The sequence below is a fragment of the Armigeres subalbatus genome, chromosome 3 (genome assembly GCF_024139115.2).
Source record: "Armigeres subalbatus isolate Guangzhou_Male chromosome 3, GZ_Asu_2, whole genome shotgun sequence".
Classification (NCBI taxonomy): domain Eukaryota; kingdom Metazoa; phylum Arthropoda; class Insecta; order Diptera; family Culicidae; genus Armigeres; species Armigeres subalbatus.
Window position 1 is genome coordinate 354,668,111 of NC_085141.1, and position 18,391 is coordinate 354,686,501.

The window sequence follows — 18,391 nt, forward strand, 5'->3', positions numbered from 1 at the left end:
GCTACTCAAAATTACCAAAACTGAATAACTTTTGAAATGAAAGCGCAATGTTCTTAAAAGCACAATTATTTTTTTCTGTGTGTATAGTTGCGAGTCTCATTGAAAAACAATGGGATTCGTAACTATAGGAACGCAAATTAAGAAATATCGCAACTATTGGAACATTGTACCAGTAATTGGAGTTGTAATTTTAGGCTTTAAAAATGATTTCTCTTCCAATACAAGCATTTTAATACAAAAATAGAAGCGGAGAGCTTTCGAATGCATATTAAAGGTAGGTGAAATATGATTCGATATTATTGTGGGAGAATAAATAGTGTTGGAACGTGCTTAGTTCCTCCACTATTGGAACATTTACCCTAATTAATTTTGTCTCCTCACATTATTTTGTAATTCAAGTAAGCAATCACCAAAGTTACTGTGTAGAATGTATAAAATAAAAACGGGTGATAATCCCGTTGCAGCAAAACCATCACAAACACTTCGAGCGGAACACAGTGAAATTATAATGCAGACTTTATTTAATTTTGAGAACTCCGAGAACTCAACAAATCTTGCAACAAATCCAGATAAAAGATTTTTTAGATGAAAATGTGGCAACACTGGCGTTTACGGCGTTTTTAGGGGTTTTAGAATTAATTTTGAAAAGATTGTAAATTTAAAACGATCATAATTATTTTTTCGTTTTATACATGCCATTATATGATATTTATTAATCTTAATTTGTTTTGTGGTCCATTTTAACAGATTGTAATTAATTTATTGTCTAAACTATTTTGTTAAATTCTATAAAAATGTAAACAAAGGTAACCCTTTTTTTGAATTTACAACATTTTTAAAAATTATACTAGATTTTCTCCGCACTCTTCTCCAGTTTCCGAGGAATGTTTTATGTGGTAGGTCGTCGCGTCGTGTGTCCAAATTATAAATATTTAACTGGAAAAAGGTTTATGTTATTCGTATATTCCATTTATCAGAATCCAATACATATATTATGTTAATCTAGATGCCGTCACTTTGTGCCGTGAATGGATGTAAAATCGCTAATCAACCGGATGTGATTGTTCACCAATTTCCTGGCGACCAGCCGAGGCTAGACTCTTGGATAGCGTTTTGCGGACGTGATTCGGGCTGGTCTCCTCAGAAAAATCAAGGAATCTGTTCAGTCCACTTTCCAAACAGTAGCTACGACGATGGGCAGCGCAATCGGCGCAAGACAAAAATTCCTCACCAGTTGGTTGTTAACGGTAAGAAGCAGAACAGCTTTTTCCTTTTTGTTTACAAAATTTGATTTTATTTTGTAGCCATTCCTGTGTTACATCAAGCAAAAAATTTTGAAGGTACGTTCTAAAGCTACAACTACAGAAGCTATGTATGCGATAATAACAAATCATTAATTACAGATGTCAATTTGGAGGCACCAACGGATATTAAACAGGAACCGAAGCAGGAGCCTGACTCGGCTGCACCCGAAACCGAGCATCTGGATATCGTGGTGGAACTGCTGGATCCCATGAAAGAAGAGGATTCAGATCCCATCGGAGAGCTGGATGAGAAACGTGTGAAAACACCGTTAGTTGCTTTCGATGAGCCACGGTGTCTATTCTGTCTAAAGTCATTCCGAGAAGCCGCAGGACAAGGAACTATGACACGGAAAATGGTCCTGTTTGTGTTGGGCGCCCGAAAGTGGGTTGCTTTTTCGGAAAGTCCGGACTGCTGCCAGGATTGTCAGAAGATGTTTGAAATGTTCAACGAGTTCAAAAAATCCTGCTTGGAAGCTTTGGCGCATTCAACACAACTAATCGCCGACAAAACTTTTGAAATTAAAACGGACGATTGTGAGCCGGATGTCGTGACACCGCCGAAAAGAAAGGTCGGACGACCGAGGAAAATATCCAAATCTCAGCTACAAGAGTCATCCGAATCGGATAATGAAGGACCGAGCTTCCAAGATGACGTAGAAGACAATTTTATACCAATTAATGAAGATTTCAAACTGGATGTCAGTGAACCAGAACAGCATGATAAAAAATCGGACAACGAGTAAGATGCGCAACACATTCATTTTTTATTAAATTATTCTTCAATCATTCTTATATTTTAAGATGTGCTTCGAGCAATACAGCATTGAACATATGTCCATCCCCAACAGGAAAAGATGAAAAGAATTCAACAAAAGAACCATCCTCAAATGATAAAAAGCCCAGAAAACGTAAATATACTAAATCAACTGCCAAAGTTGACAAACAGCCGCCGGATGATTCCAATGGCGTCTCGTCAGCACCATCGAATTCAGAACCTGAGCAAAGCACTAAACAACAACCGAAAGAGCGCAAAAAAAGAGGCGTTTTCCCGTGCACCAAGTGCGAGCAAGTCTTCCGCACAGAACATCAATTGACACTCCACATCAACAGACACTTGGGTGAGTTTCGTTGGAAAACCATACGCTACTGCTTCATACGTAGAGGGTTCAATTGGAAAGTGTGCGGTTTATCCTTTTGTTCTAGAACTCGAATATCACTATTTAATTGATAGTTACTAATGTTTTACACCTAACTTCCTTATTTCCGAGTCTTGGTTTGTTCCTGATCTTTATTTGAGAAGATAAGAAACCACCACAACATCTCGTTACTGCGAGGAGCATTATTACAGAACTAGAGGTATTCTGTCAGACTATTTCTCGAGGCAAAGTTCTCACCAGTATGACACTTGATCGATCGGTCATGATCAAAAATGTACTTTACCTCCAGAACTTGCGCAAAAATGTGGTCACCTCTGAATGAAGACTCGAATAATGTTGAAAAACACGTTGGTAAAGAAAAAACTCAGATTTATCCACCTACAGTGAGTTTTTGACCCTTCCTTAATAGTGAAGAAATATTGTTCAGACTCCAGTATTTAAAACGAGATAAAAGTACTCAACTTCCCACGGCGGTTAAACGTCCCTGTCCATGGATAAGGGGCTTGACGTTGATATTTCAAGTGTCTTAAAAAGATTTTCATTTTATTTTTATTTTTGTTGTTTAATAGAGTGCTTTTTTCAAACAAAGGTTAAGTTCAAAACTAAATTAAAAAATTAAGATATTTTTCCATTTTTTATATGTCCTTCACAAGAATATCGTTATTTTAATGGTAATGGTTTGAAAATAAGCTCCGTAGAGAAACTTTTATCACATCTTACTTAAATAAGGTCAACAGTTATACCAAACACTTGAGGTACCATGCCTCCAAGTTAACTAATGGTTAGTGTCGCACGATCTAACAACAACTGCCTATTGGTAAATTTGGAGGTGCCGGCAGGGCTCAGTAGGGGTCTAACTAACATAACTCTAATAATAACAAGACCCTGAAACAAACGCTTATCCAAATAGCATACATCTATTTATACTTGTAGTAGTAGCTAACAATAATTCATTTTGTACCCGTATAGCTGAAGTAGAATTTAAGTAGTGAAAAGTAGAATTTGTAGATTTACTAATTTGGCATTGGAGATAGTGAATGTATCTATTATATCTTCTTGATATTTTTTTTATTTTAGTCTCTTTAGCTGCATGGATCAACGCAAAAAAACTGTTTCTCTCTTCCTTCTATTAGGTTAGTTAGAAAAATTAGCGGATATATAGGGGACATGACTTAGTGTTTCTCGTATTAAGACAAATTCGCTGATCTTTACCTTATAATAAAATAGATGACCGATAGTAAAATAAATGACTGAAATTTAAAGATATCAAATAAATAATAAAAAACGAAAATAAATACATGACCATCGGTGGACAGAAAGACAAGAGACAGAGTTCTGTTTAGAATAGTTAATTGAGACCATTGCACTCACAAGATAGAGAATAACTAGTACCTAGTAGACTAGTAGACTAATAACTTGACCACTTACGGAAATGAGGATAGACCATATGATGCGTTCATCCACTATTATATTGAATATTGTATACCCTGAATCTGAATAACTGAATTTTAGACCTCATTATTTTAATAGAAAAGAGAATAGAACTTGACCAAAAAAAAGCAATTACGGAACAACTGGACAGAAATTTTGTATAATGATCACTATTAGACTACTGAAACTTTAACATATGACATTACTGTGACTGATAGGATACAATTAACTCGACGACGTATTGACAAACATCCGATACTCAACCGTGTTAAAATAAGGGAAGCTCTTCAATGTGTCCATTTATTACAATAGTACTTAAATTAATCTATTTTGAAACTACCCTACCAGAATGATATCATTACATCTTTATTCGAAATTGTTACTTGGAAATGGCAACAGTACCACCCGTTGTCAACATAGACTACTATTAGGTATTGAATGTCGGCTCCAAGTAACTAATAATTAAATTTACATGTTAACTACTTATTCAGAAAACATCTATGTACATGTTGAGCTTCCATTATTTGTTCGGTTTATAATTGACAGACTGTAGATAGAAAGAATAATGTATCGGTATGATCACAATACAAACCCAGGCCGCAGTGACCTAGTGAGCAACATAGCTTGAGTCGTCTGCTAGTATTGTGTATCACATGGAGAGCCCAGCCGAGATACCAGTCTATTAAGACTACAACTGGTCAACTCTCGAAAAAAAAAAACTTTCCACGGCGGTTAAACGTATAAAGTAACAAATTAATTGCTTACCAAAAGGGGGATTTCATTGGATGGGTGACAACAAAATGGAGCAATACGCAATGTGCGTCTTGTTGCCTATCTATCAGGCGCTCGTCGGATTAAATATCTATTGTAACATGGTTAGTAACTAACGTAACGCCGGTAGCATATTATACTCGCAATTTTCAATTTCGATATTAATTATTCCAGAACTAACTAAATCAGTCACTGATTTGAACGAAACTCAATAGCGTTCAATAATAATATATATTTCGCCTTATGGATGACTAATTTTGGAATACTAATCTTGTTTAATACCTTAAAAATGAGTGAGATTTATATGTTAGTAAATTTCAGAATTTGCACACATACATGCATATAAGTGGTCTATTAGTGTCTCAAAACATGCGCACATTTGTAGTCTAGCTTTCACTAGAGAAATTTTTGAAATCCCTTTAAATTTATACGTTTTTGCTTTTCTGAGAAGATTGTTTGGTACATGCTTCGATATGTTCCTAATTTAAAATCAATTGTTTCTTTGAAACATTTTTGAATGTTAAAATGAATTTGCTATAAATACCATACATTTTATTTAATAATTCAAGAGATTTATTGATAGTTTAATACGTAACACGCCTGCGTAACGCATACAAAGCGAAATTATATACACTTCCGAAGGAAGGGTCAAAAATGGTAAAGCTGTCCAAGAAACTAATGAAGAACTGAAATTGAAGATTGGTGGACCCTCCGACTCCGATCCAATGATTTGAATTATTCCGGGCAATACAAATGGTACTTTGATTGTGACAGCGCAGCTCGATTGGATAATGTTGGCCAAACTGCGACACTATACCTCTCCACCATTCCACCTCTTGTAGTCTTGTATCGCATCCGACAGAGCCATGTCCTCCGCCTCGCATGTTGACAATGAAACGGTGGGCTGTCGCTTACAGCCCCAGGATACTGCCCCGCCTTGTAGCAGGAATACATAACCACTTGTGGATCTTCTGTCGTCGAGATCGTAAGCCCAAGCTGCATCAGAATAACCCACAAGCTTTGAGTCACCGGTGGCAGAATACTCTAATGAGATATCTTTTGTTGCTTTCAAGTAACGGAAAATATGTTTCACAGCCTCCCAATGCTATGGTCCAACACAATTGTTAAAGATGTTTACGGCGAAAAGAATATCTAGACGCGTACACTGTGCCAAATACATTAAGCATCCGGCAGCTTACTGGTACAGATTTTTCATCCGCTCAGCCTCTTCTACTGACTACGGAGACAAGTCTTTCGGAAGCTATTTAGCAGTGTTCATTGGAGTGGGAACAACTTTTGCTTCGTGCATGCCGAATGTCCGCAATATGGAATCGATGTACGCTTCCTGGTCCAACGATAAAGTACTTTCGTTATAGGCGATACGGATGCCTAAATCCGTCATCTGAAATGTACTACCCAACTTACTAGGCCTTAGTTCTTCAGAGCATCATTGTTGGAGAAAATTAGCACGTCATCAACGTATAATACCGCAACAAACAAAATCTTTCCATCTTTGATCCAGTAGTACACGGATTGTACTCAGATTGAAAAAATCCTGGTTTCTTTAATGCTGAATCCAGTTTGATGTTCCAAACCCTACTAGACTATTTAAGACCATAGAAACAAGGTGGATGTTCCATAAAAATTCCTTCTTTCAGATCTCCTTGCAGGAATGCGGGGATTGCATCCGGTTGTAGGTCATTTGGCCTAATGACGTTTGGCATAAGGCCGTTTGGCCTAATGGTCATTTGGCCTAAAGTCGTTTGGCCTAATGGTTGTTTGGCCTAATGGTCGTTTGGCATAATTTGAAAAACGTAAATTATTCTTTCTAGTAAAAATATGTGAAAATGTTAATATTTTATTCAATGCTACATCTGGAAATCCACATTACTATTATTGGTGTATAAAAACATTATCTGATAGTCATCGTCAGTCACATACGAAAAATATATGCAAAAGTTTTTGGTCGTATTTTCGCCGTCTTACATCCGATTTCGGGTATTGTTAGCTCGATACGAAGAATTTGAGTAGATCTTACACCGTAGGTATTTTAAACTAACAATTTCCATTTTTTTATGTACTAAAATATTACATTTGGATACTCCTTTGTTTTATTATTATGTTGTAAAAATATGTTGATTTTTCTCTAAGTTGAGCCCACAAAATTTCGAAATGAAAAGTGAAATGGAACCCAATTTTAATCATCTTTGAGGGGCATTGATGATTTCGGCGGAAAAATTTTGTTTTATTTTTAAAAATCAAAATGTTTACTCAAGTGCATAACTTCATCGGCTAAAAGTTTATTATTATTATTATTATTTTCTTAATTAGGGAGACAACTGGCGGCCAAAAGTTTGGGTTCACCCACTATATGGTAAACTGGCCATAAGTTTGGGTTCACTCTGCTGATAAGCGATTTAATTAAATTTTAGCCGAATATTGTTTGAAGTACAGTTTTTGATGTTTTGTTTGGAAACTCATTTTCTTCAATGTATATTTTGCCTGAAAAAAAAATATTTTGGACGAACATTTTGATTTTTAAAAATAAAACAAAATGTTTCCGCCGAAAAATCGTCAATTCCCCTCAAAGATGATTAAAATTGTGGATAGAAGTATCAGTCAGTAGCCTGCCGTGGTGTAGAGAGGGAACTCTAGTATTGTGTTATTCTTCGTGAGGGGGTTCCCTTGCTCTAACAACAAAATCAACATAGTTTTACAACATAAATATAAGAAAAATGGGTATCTTAATGTAAAAAAGGGTCACAGTGTGGCTAGCGTCACAAAAAGTGTAGAAATGTTAAAGTATCATAAGAAAACAAAAACCATTCAATTTTGGCAACATAAATGTTCTGAACGTGATGCCAAAATCGAATGGGGTTTGAATTTTGAGTTTTACAGTTTTGACATTGTATAGGAAACTGGATCGACATTTTTGCTCCTAGCATCTGCACGAGATTAGGATCCTGTCATTCCGCTGAATTTGCCCTGCTCAAGTGTGCTCGCGATCGGATTGTCGAGAATGGCATCTTGGACGGTTCTTTGTGAAGGATTTATCTGCAGCAGACATTTTGTTGTTAATTTAATCATACTTTCCTGTGCTCCGTACCACTGCGACTCAACACCTGAGACCGAGGTGGATTTGAAGATAGTAGCGGTGGGAGCACGTTAGTCACTGTCACTGCTACTATCTTCATTTACATCAGTTGCTTTACAGTTGGTGAAAAATTCGTCATCTTCCACAATACAATGGAACGGTTTCTTCGATGTCTAGCTGCACTAGCATGCGACGTCGTGAAATGTCATGCAATACTTTTTTACCTTCTTGACTGGCTTCATCAATGAACGTTACGTCCTGGCTTTTGATGATATTTCTGGATTTGGTGTCATAGAGCCTGTACCCCTTGGAGTCTTCATCGAAACAAGTCAGGATTCATTGAGTTGGTGACCGATTTAACAACTATAACGCCGTTGAAACTGCTTCCGAACCATTAAACTTTTGGAAGCCCTGCTTCGAATAGCATGCACCGAGCACGCTCAACAACCGATCGGTTCGCTCATTCTGCCATGCCATTCTGCTCCGGGGTGTAATCATTAGTTCTCTGATGCCGAATACCGAATACCGATTCAAATAATTTTTGAAACCACGATTCACGTATTCTTTTCCGTTATCGGTTTGCAATATTTTGAGTTTTGAACCGGAATGCCTCTCAGCCATCAGGTGGAATTTTTTGAACGCCTTGAATACATCTTCCGCAGATTTTGTTTTTAGGAAATAAACCCCCATGCGCCGGAATTTGTCGTCTACGAAAACTATGTACTATCGACTACCTACTAGGGAACTCACCTTCATCGGATAGGTCGGAATCAATGAGCATAGATAGAAGGTGAGGAAGAAGACCAAATGCAAGTGTATTAGTGGATGATGGAAAATGTAAACAGCAAATGGTGACGTACATATTTGCACGGCTTCTTATGGGAGCTCGTTCGAATGTAGTAGTGAAAGGTTTTTCGCCATACACGAAAGGCACGCACACAGCATATGGATTTCCATACCTTAGTTTTATTTTCATTGGGTCGGAATGAACAACAGTAAGTTTTTCAGCAGCATGAAAGCTGTTGAGAAGAGCTGGTAGGTTTTGCGAAACTGGTAACACTGGCAATGCCATATGCTTGCATACAGAAGCAATTAATTTAGATTGAAAAGAGTTGTGAGGAGTCAGTGGCGTGAATGCTGAATTGAAACTAGATTGTAAGTTTTTTTATGAATATGTTAAGTTTATAAATTAATAATAATGAATAAATTCTAGCTTTGAAGCTGTGTAAAATGAAGCACACTGCTGTCAAAAGGGTTTCATTCGCACCACACAAAAAACCATCGCAACATTCTTCAAAGAATCTAAGATTCTAGTGGAAAGGATTCGCCATGGATGAGCTTAAGAGAAAGCTTGAGTTGCTAGAAGAGCAAAACAAGGCATGGCGGTCTGAACAGCACGAACGAGAAAAAAGAATCCAGCTGGATTATGAACGAAAACTTAAGAAACTGGATGATGATTACGAGGCAGCGGCAAGGAAAATTGATTTGGAATTTTGTGCACGAAAGGAGGCGATAATTACGAAATATAGCGGGCGAAGTGTCTGTGGAATAACACAAAATTCCACCGAAGAGAAAATCAAATCACATAATGATTTTGATAGTGCCTCCTACCCGAATAGACAAAATTCTGTTCAAGTTAATGCATCCGCGTCAACAATGCCCTCGTCGAAGCCGATGTCTGTTACATATGGCGATACGTTTGAAGCAGGAACGACGAGAGTAAGTTATTTGGAATCGACCAGCACAAACAATATCGATGCGTATGATCGTGGTGGTAAGAGAACGACCGATACAGCCAGTATTATCCATCCACGCATTGGAACGAAACAAAAACGAAGTGAATTTCAACTGTCGTGCTTAGCAATTATGGAACAATCTTCGAACAAATGCGACCAAGCGCCAGCAGTAGGACAAACTAACGCACCTAACTACATCTGTTTGGATGCAGGCGCACAAGATAGAAACGAAAAAGGCTTAGTTTCAAAATTTGGAATAGGTGTGACATGCAATAGAGAGCAAGCAGGATTATCAGATTTGGAGCAAGATCGTTTTTCGGAAAAGCTTATTTTCGATCCAGGAGGAAGTGATAGACTTAGTTTTTTTTTTGGGAGTGGTAAATGAAAGGATTGGGATTGCATTATAGACCAGTTGGTTACTAGTTTCACGGGTGGGAGTGTTGAGAAGAGCTGGTAGGTTTTGCGAAACTGGTAACACTGGCAATGCCATATGCTTGCATACAGAAGCAATTAATTTAGATTGAAAAGAGTTGTGAGGAGTCAGTGGCGTGAATGCTGAATTGAAACTAGATTGTAAGTTTTTTAAAAGACTATCTTGCAGGGCCTGACAGCAAACCCCCTAAATTTTCGGAGGACCATTCCTCCTTATTCCCGGTGGACCATGGTGCAGAGTTTCACTTAGAATCCCTCGCTGGCACTCGGACAATAATCAGCCTTTATTGATACCATTCTCGTTGGGTGTCTGCGCATGCAAGCATGTCCTAAAGTCCTCCAAACATTGCTTGCACTGGAACCGATGGATGGCTCGATTGTGCAGCTGCAGGTCTTCATCGCACGAATAGTTCAGCTTGCACACGTGGCAAAAAAATACGTCCTCATAATCATCGATCTTGTGTACATCCAGCATGTGCTTCTTTAGGAAGTACTTGGTTTTGTACGTCAGCGGACAGTAGGGACACCGAATCCGTTGGTCCTCTGTTTCTTCCAGTTTGATTTGCACCCCGTTCGTCGACTTAATTTGCACCTGCCCACCAATCTTGGCAATGGCGGCTTTCACCACTTCATTCACGACGACCGGAGCCGGGGCTGTGCGCTTCGCTGCTGTCTGATGATTCAATTTCGACGGGATATCTGGCTTACAATTTTTCATGTGATGCTCATAATTAGCCAGATGAATGAAACTACTGGTGCAGTTATTGCACTTGTACAAGGTTACATTCGGCGGTAGTGGTTTAATTTTTTTGCCAGGAAGTGTGACCGCAGGTTTAGTGGGGAGCGGCTTATTGATTATGCTCCAGTGATCATTTTTTTCATGAATTCTCAAATTCTCACGGTTTCGAAAAACAGCTCGGCAATGGGAACATTTTACAACAGAAAAGGCAGCTCCAACAACCAAATTTTGCCGCTTTTCAGGAGGGGCTGCATTCAAAAGTTTACCTTGGGGACGTTTCAGAATAGTTATCTTGCTGTTTATAACTTGAGGATTTTTTTTCGCTACTGTAGGTAACGGTTTTGATGCCTGGTTCCTATTTGTGATTGATGCGGATGGTTCCAATTTAACAGGCGAAAGTTTTTCTTCCTTTATAATTGTCCTAAGCTGTCCATCCAAATGAGCCTGGAATTTTTTTGTTGGTGCAACCGTTTCCGATTCTTCTGGCAATAGTTTTTCTTCTTTCACCACAACTGTCCTTAGCTCGCCATCCAGGTGATAAACATCAACTTCCTTGATTGTTTCTTCGGTGGATCTGTCTACGGTCATCGGTGAATCCTCGTCATCAACTTCTTGTTTGATATCTATTTCGTTATCATCGATCAGTTCAATTATTGTTGGTTCCTCCTCTTCTGGCAGACTCGGATTGAGAAATTCATCGGGAAACAAACGACGAAATGTCTTTACAGCGTTGTGATTCCGAACCACCGAGCGACGGTAATTGTGGAAATTATTGAATCGGTTCAGACAATTTACGCAAATAGCGCTTGGATAGTCGTGTTCGTTGTGGAACGTTATTTTCATGTAGTGGAATAACTTTTGAAGCAACAATTTATTCATTGGCGTCAATTTTTCATGCGATTCCAGCAAAATAAGGTCATCTTCCTGGGACAGACAAAGTCGACAGTATTTGAGGGGATTCCGGCAAGGGATATCAGACATTTCCACTGATAATATCGCCTTATGGTTTCCTTAAGCGTCTGCACCATCGCTTGTCGAATTCGGCCGTCCGCCCCCGGGTAGACATCTAGCACGATGCCGCGGATCCAGCTCTTCCGCACTGCGTCGTCCGCGATATACACTAGATCACCGCTGGCTAGTGGTGGCACGTCTGAATGCCACTTTGTCCGCTGATTTATTGACGGCAAATACTCGGATACCCACCGAGCCCACAGTTTGTCCGCCAGACGCTGCGACCGCTTGTATCGGTCTCGAAGTGCATCGGCTTCGCTCGTAGGTGGAACAGAATGGTTTTCACCGATCGTACCGACGGCACGAACAAAATGGTTTGGCGTCAACGCTTCTTCTGTTCCCGGTTCCAGGCCGACGTATGTTAACGGCCGGGAATTGATTAGGTCTTCAGCCTCCGCAATCGTTGTCAGCAACACTTCGTCGGTTATCGTTCTCCCGTCGTTCAGCACGCTTAGTGCTGCCTTCAGGGACCGGACCAATCGCTCCCAAACACCACCCATGTGAGGTGCGCTGGGCGGGTTGAAATTCCAGCGGGTTCTGGAATCCGTGAACTCGTCTTCGCACTCGATGCCGATCTGCTGTACGATTGTCTTGCTCGCTGCTTGGAAGTTCGTGCCGTTGTCTGAGTAAAACTCTAACGGCTTTCCTCTACGGCACACGAACCGCCGTATCGCCATCAAACACGCTTGAGTCGTCAAGCTGTGAGCGATCTCAAGGTGGACAGCCCTCGTTGTCATACATGTGAATAGGCAGATGTACCTTTTCTCCGATCTGCGGCCAACCGTGACAGTAAGCGGCCCACAGTAGTCCACGCCGGTATGGCTGAACGGTGGCAAATGCGGTATTACGCGCGACTTTGGTAGTGGAGCCATCCTTGGGTTTGTCGGTCGACATTTCTGCACCTTACACCAGACGCAGGCTCTCCCAATCCTCTTCATCTCTACTCGTAGGTTCTGTACGTAGAAGCGCTGTCGAATTTCATTGACGGCAGTCTCTACATTCCCGTGGGCTACCCGCTGGTGATAGTACTCAAGCAGCTTGTCGGTCAATGGGTGCTTTTCCGGCAAAATAATCGTGAACCGCAGCTCGAATGGCAGCAATGATCCTTGTGCTATTCTGTCCTCCACCCCTAGTACCTCTTCGGCGTCCAGGAAAGGACTCAGAACGTACAGGGTGCTTGTCTTCTCCTCTTGATGGGGCGGCTGGTACAGCAGCTGCTGGTGCTTTGAGCACGCGAATCTCGTCCACAAAGCAATCAGCTTGAGCCGATCTCCAAAGATACATCTCCGCCTTCTGGTACTCGTCTCGCTTCAGTGGCACTATTTTCGTTCGCACATTTTCTTTGACCACGCTCCTAATTCTTGTAGCGGCCGGAACGGCCTCGATTTCCAGCCCATCTCGTTTTCTTCTGCAGTTTGATGCGAATCGGTAAGCACACGCCACCGTCCGGACTAGGACCTTCCACTTAGAAAACCGCAGCAGGTCTACTACGGACTCAGTTACTGACATCTCATGGAAGTGCAAGCACACACGGGTTTCCTCGTTGGTGTTCGGTGTAACTATTTCTTGCGCCGGCCAACAGCTCTCCGGCTGGTACAGGAACTCCGGACCGCGGAACCATGGTCCGTCTGATCGCAGGCTGTGCGTTTTCTCCCACTTTGTCAACGCGTCGGCTACGTGCACTCGCATGACGTGGCGGAGAATAGGAGTTCGAGCCCACCCTTAAGAGAGAGGAAGCCCTGCAGGATCTGTGGCAGAGTGGATCACCGGATACGGAACTGCGATAGATTTCGAAGACTTCAACTCGGGGAACGATGGGAAGCCGTGCGCAGATGGAAGCTGTGCCAACTTTGTTTAAACGAGCACGGAACTGCCGGCTGCAAACTAAGGTTCCGTTGCAACGTCGAAGGCTGTAAGGAGCGACACAACCCACTGCTTCATTTCGTCAGGCCAGCCGAAGGACTGAAGCCTTGCTTGTTTAATGGATGCCGACCCTGCTTTCCCATGGGACAGATTTTACAGTTGCCATGGTTACTACTGTTGGTTTTCACGCCATCAAACATTCCATTACCTAGCTAGTAGCCGAACGCTCTTGATATTCAAGTAAACCAAACTCCGATGCCAAACCTCCAAGCTTCCGAATGCCGAACAAGCTAACACGCTTTTCGAACCCTGTTGATGCTGTTCCAGTTTGAAGAGATTGTTATCATGGATACCTGTGGTGGAAATAATATCGCCGTCCGCAACGACTACTTTGCATCGTTTGCGAAAATCACAGACAAAAGATTTGCACTGAGTTCCGATAACAGTTGAACGTTCTTTACCGGAATTGCCTCGCTCTGACACTGTCGCTTGAGTATCGCTGAACCTGTTGCTTTTACCTTCATGCTTCCTCCATTTACTGCTACAACTGTGCCGGAAGAATGCTTGATGTTCTCCAGCAATGATTTATTCCGCGTCATGTGTACGCTTGCGCCAGAATAAAAAAAAACATTCGTTGTCCGCAGAATTGAACGTGGAAAGAACTGTGCAGAATGCGTTGCTTTTTGGTGCAGTTTTGCATTCTTTAGCGATGTGTCCGGAATTTTCTGCACTTTGGACCTTTGGGGTGGTCAGATTTCTTCACTAGCTTACCATTGCGGTTTGCTTCTTTTGTAACCAGCGGCGAATCCACATATGGAAACTGGACCTCTTGAAGCAGCTTCGTCTTGATAGCATCTCCTGTAATTGGCGTACCTGAGTTCTCAAGGGCGATGATCATAGGACGCTACTCGTCAGGAAGCCCAGCCAGTAATAACGTTCCGACCCACACGCCAGAAAACGCAAATCCAATACCGTCCAATTGATGTGCCGTCATCACGATTTGATTCACATAATCGGCCATGGACTCACACGACGACAGTTCCGTCTTGATCAACTTATGCAGCAGCCCGACTCGCCTGGTCAGGCCCGTGTCCTCGAAGGTTTGCTCCAACTTTGACCAAACTTCGTTAGCTGTTCCTGCTTCCCGGACATGGATGTAATTTTCCGGGTTCAGAAGTAGAATGAGTTTTGCCCGCGCTATCTTTTCCTGCATCTATAGCTTCACGGGTACCGTCTGCTTGCAACTTCGGCTTCACCGCACGTCATAAGTCTTCGAGCTCCAGATACGTTTGAACGGCAAACTTCCAGGTGACCCAATTTTCTCGACCGATGAGGCGTTCAATACCGGGAAGGCTTGAAGTTGGCTGGACGTGACTATCACTTGATGCCATTTCTATAGAAATTATTAGTATTACCTATATAATATGTACTTGATAGAAAAGCTTGAAAAAAAAATCTTCGAGAACTTCTAGAATCTTCTCTAGAACGTTCGCCCATAGGCCCATAATCTATTAAGAGTGCGCAAAAAGAACGACTTGTTCTTTTTACATTTGAAGAAAAAATGAAAAGTTTATTCAATATTACAATTACATAGCCTACTACTATAGTCGCAGCTGACTACTCTTCAATAGAATCATCGCCGACTGAAGTGATGGTTTTCCAGCAGACTTCCGCTTGCCTATTTCCATGATAAGCTCCACAATGTAATGACGCATTGTACAGGAAGAACAGGGAAGCGCTACTGGAGGATTGCGTTGCGTCGAAGACTCCCCCTCCCCCTTTCATTCGTTGTAGCTGTGACAAAAAAAAACAATCTGAGAGGCATACCCACTGTCATACCATGATAAAACGCGTCGTTCTCACTCATTGTTTTTGATTTTTCTCTAAAAAAAATGTATCATAGAGTATTTAATAATTTTAAAAAACCCAGATTAATCCACCTACAGTGAGATTTTGACCCTTCCTTAGTTATAAGGAATTTTTTTTCCAGTCTCCAGTATTTAAAACGAGATAAAACTACTCAGCTTCCCACGGCGATTTACCGTGAAAGTGACAAAATAATTGCCTACCCAAAGGCGGATGTCATGGATTGAGTGACAACTCAACGAATGATAACGTACTGTACTTCATGCTGCCTATCTATAAGGAGCTCGTCGGATTGAATAGCTATTGTGACATGGTTAGTAACAATCGTAACGCTGGTTGCATATATTGCACTCATAATTTACAGAGACCTCGATATTAATTAATCCAGAACTAACTAAATCAGTAATTGATCTGAGCGAAACTCAATAGCGTTCAATAATAACATATATTTCGCCTTATGGATGCTTAATTTGGTAAAACTAAACTTGTTCAATACCTTAAAAATGAGCTAGATTTTTATGGTAGTAAATTTCAGAATTTGCACACATACGCACACATACATGCATACAAGTGGTCTATTAGTGTCTCAAAACATGCTCACATTTGCTATCTAGCTTCCACTGAAGAAATTTTTGAAATCCCTTTCAATTTTTACGTTTTTGCTTTTCTGAGAAGATTTTTTTGTACATGCTTCTATATGTTCCTCAATTAAAATCATTTGTTTCTTTGAAACAAATAAGAAAAATAGGCATAATTCCATATCGTATCATTTGTTATATAATTAATATCAAAGTGAATTTGTTTCAAATACCATACATTTTATTTAATAATTCACGAGATTTCTTGATAGATTAATACGTAACACATCTGCGTAACGCATACAAAGTGAAATTATAGACACTTCCGAAGGAAGGGTCAAAAATAGGGTACACATGACCACCAACGTTCACCTACCTCACAAGTCTATCGATTCTGCACTTTTCGAAAATTTCCAAGAAAAAAACTTTCCTCTTCACCACAAGTGTGACATGATTTCCTTTTTCCAGGCGTTCGAACGGTCCCTTGCCGCCGAGAAGGCTGCAACAAGAAGTTCTTCGACACGACACATCGCCACGCGCACGAAATCGGCTGCGGCAAGGAAGTGAAGATCATGTGCACAGTGTGTGGCGCCATCTTCCGTTCGATGAGCGCCTTGCGCACCCACATGGCCAGCCATGGCGAGCTAAAGTTTTTCTGCAAAATTTGCGACAAGGGTTTCTTCCGCAAGTATGATCGCTGGAGTGCCTTTTTCTGCTTCCGTTATCTCTCACTAATGAACGTCCTCCCTCAACAGAGCCAAACTGGACAAGCACGCTTCGGTGCATTCCGAGCAGCGTAACTTTGAATGCAACATTTGCGGGAAGCGCTTCAAATCGAAAGAAGCCAATCGGGTGCATCAGCGTGTTCACACAGAGGAACGGCCGTACGTGTGTCACATATGTAACAACGCGTTCCGGTATAACTGCGGTCTCAAAGCTCATCTGGAGAAGGGACACGACCCCTCAGATTTGAGACGACCGGAACCGACAACTGCCCCAACCGCTGGCTACGAATCTTCAGGAGGATTTTTCTAAGGTTAGTGTATCCACAATTCGAATTAGTTTCAAGACAGATTTTAGGAAACAACGTGGTATGGTTTGTTATTGTAAATGTTTTGAAGATGCCGTTGGGATGTGAGTTTTTGAAAGTTGCATGTGACACAAACAGCATCGCAGGGAGCAATGTATCGGTAATTCGTATCGTTACATTTCAAATAATTTAATCTCTCCTTCACTATTGTGTTTCTCAATATGTATTCTAGATGTGTTCAACGTTAAATATTACAAACTTTTCATATTGTATTAAACTATAAAAATCACCTTAGACAGCTATAAGAGTTCGTTGAGTTATTTGCATATTTCTGAAGTAGCTGTCCAATGTCCTTTGTCAGCATTCGCAATTAGTTGGCCAGTAGAGATTTAGGCTGTGTCTTACCTTCTTTTATGGGATAATCCATTAATAAGGATCCCAAGTTAATTTGATATCTCGGGCAGCAGTTAAATTTTTTGGATTTGAAGCTGGGTTCATCGAACATCACGGTCTTGGCGGTGAATAACACGAAGACTCATTCATCCAACTGTGGTGTGGTCCATCTGTCGTCGATGTAAAACGATTTCCATGCAAACGTTAAGTGTCTGGTAACTGACAAGGTGACATCGGATTTGCCAACATCGGTCATCAATGTCAGCGCGTTGGAGCTTCCCTTTCATGTTCAGCTAGCTGATCCGACATTTTCCAAACCAAGTAAGGTTGACATGCTACTGGGCAACGAATGGTTCCTTAAGTTGTTGCCTGAAGAAATAACAATGGGTGATAGTCTGCCGATTTTGCGTGAGACCCAATTTGAGTCTTGGGTGGTGTGTTCGATGACGGTGTGGTACCAGATGAAGCGGTTCATACGCACACAGTCACCATGGATGAATTAAGCCATTTTATCTAACGGTTTTGGGAAGTCGAAGACGTTGCAGATACAGAAGAATGTGGCAGTGAAGAAGCAGAATGTGAAGAACATTTCCGAGAGATCGGAGAGATGCTACTGGGCGGCACATCCTGGAGCCGCTTAAGGAATCCGTCAGCGAATTGGCTGATTCAAGATCGTGGGCGCTGAGAAGGTTTTATGCACTGGAACGAAGACTTTCGTTGCATCCAGACTTGAAACAGCAGTAGCAGGATTTAATGGCTGAGTACGAGAGTCTTGGTCATTGTAAGGAGGTTGATGTAAGCATGGATTCGCATAATACCCACAAGTGGTTCTTACCACATCATGCTGTTTTGCGGCCTTCAATTAAAATACAATCACTAAGTGCCGTGTTGTATCCTCTGGCTGCTGACATCGTTAAGAATAGTGGACAACGCTTTGTTCGGTTTCGATGATTTGGATGAAGCAAGCAAAGCCCGGACGCAGTTAA

At 41.0% G+C, this 18,391-nt stretch overlaps 2 protein-coding genes across 3 annotated transcripts; one reads left to right on the forward strand and one right to left on the reverse strand.

The window, feature by feature from the left end:
• The first annotated feature begins 855 nt into the window (after positions 1-855).
• LOC134226121 (zinc finger protein 91-like) lies at positions 856-17,069 on the forward strand. Of its 2 annotated transcripts, none has more exons than XM_062706694.1 (7): positions 856-946; positions 1,007-1,247; positions 1,305-1,340; positions 1,404-2,043; positions 2,106-2,422; positions 16,451-16,670; positions 16,738-17,069. In XM_062706694.1, the coding sequence occupies exons 2-7, from the start codon at positions 1,007-1,009 to the stop codon at positions 17,015-17,017; spliced, it is 1,734 nt and encodes a 577-aa protein (XP_062562678.1). In that variant the 5' UTR covers positions 856-946; the 3' UTR covers positions 17,018-17,069. The 2 variants fall into 2 exon arrangements, with proteins under 2 accessions (XP_062562678.1, XP_062562675.1); XM_062706691.1 differs by having other exon boundaries at positions 870-896.
• Positions 10,137-11,668, reverse strand: LOC134223256 (uncharacterized). The gene has a single exon (XM_062702402.1). The coding sequence runs from the start codon at positions 11,643-11,645 to the stop codon at positions 10,203-10,205; it is 1,443 nt and encodes a 480-aa protein (XP_062558386.1). The 5' UTR covers positions 11,646-11,668; the 3' UTR covers positions 10,137-10,202.
• Positions 17,070-18,391: the final 1,322 nt, after the last annotated feature.

Excerpts from the sequence above, each read along its gene's own strand:
- LOC134226121 (XM_062706691.1), top strand. Across the intron at positions 2,044-2,105 it reads GATAAAAAATCGGACAACGA|ATGTGCTTCGAGCAATACAG; the intron begins GTAAGATGCGCA and ends TTATATTTTAAG. Across the intron at positions 16,671-16,737 it reads GACAAGGGTTTCTTCCGCAA|AGCCAAACTGGACAAGCACG; the intron begins GTATGATCGCTG and ends CTCCCTCAACAG.
- LOC134223256 (XM_062702402.1), bottom strand. The coding sequence starts at position 11,645 with ATGTCTGATATCCCTTGCCGGAATCCCCTCAAATACTGTCGACTTTGT.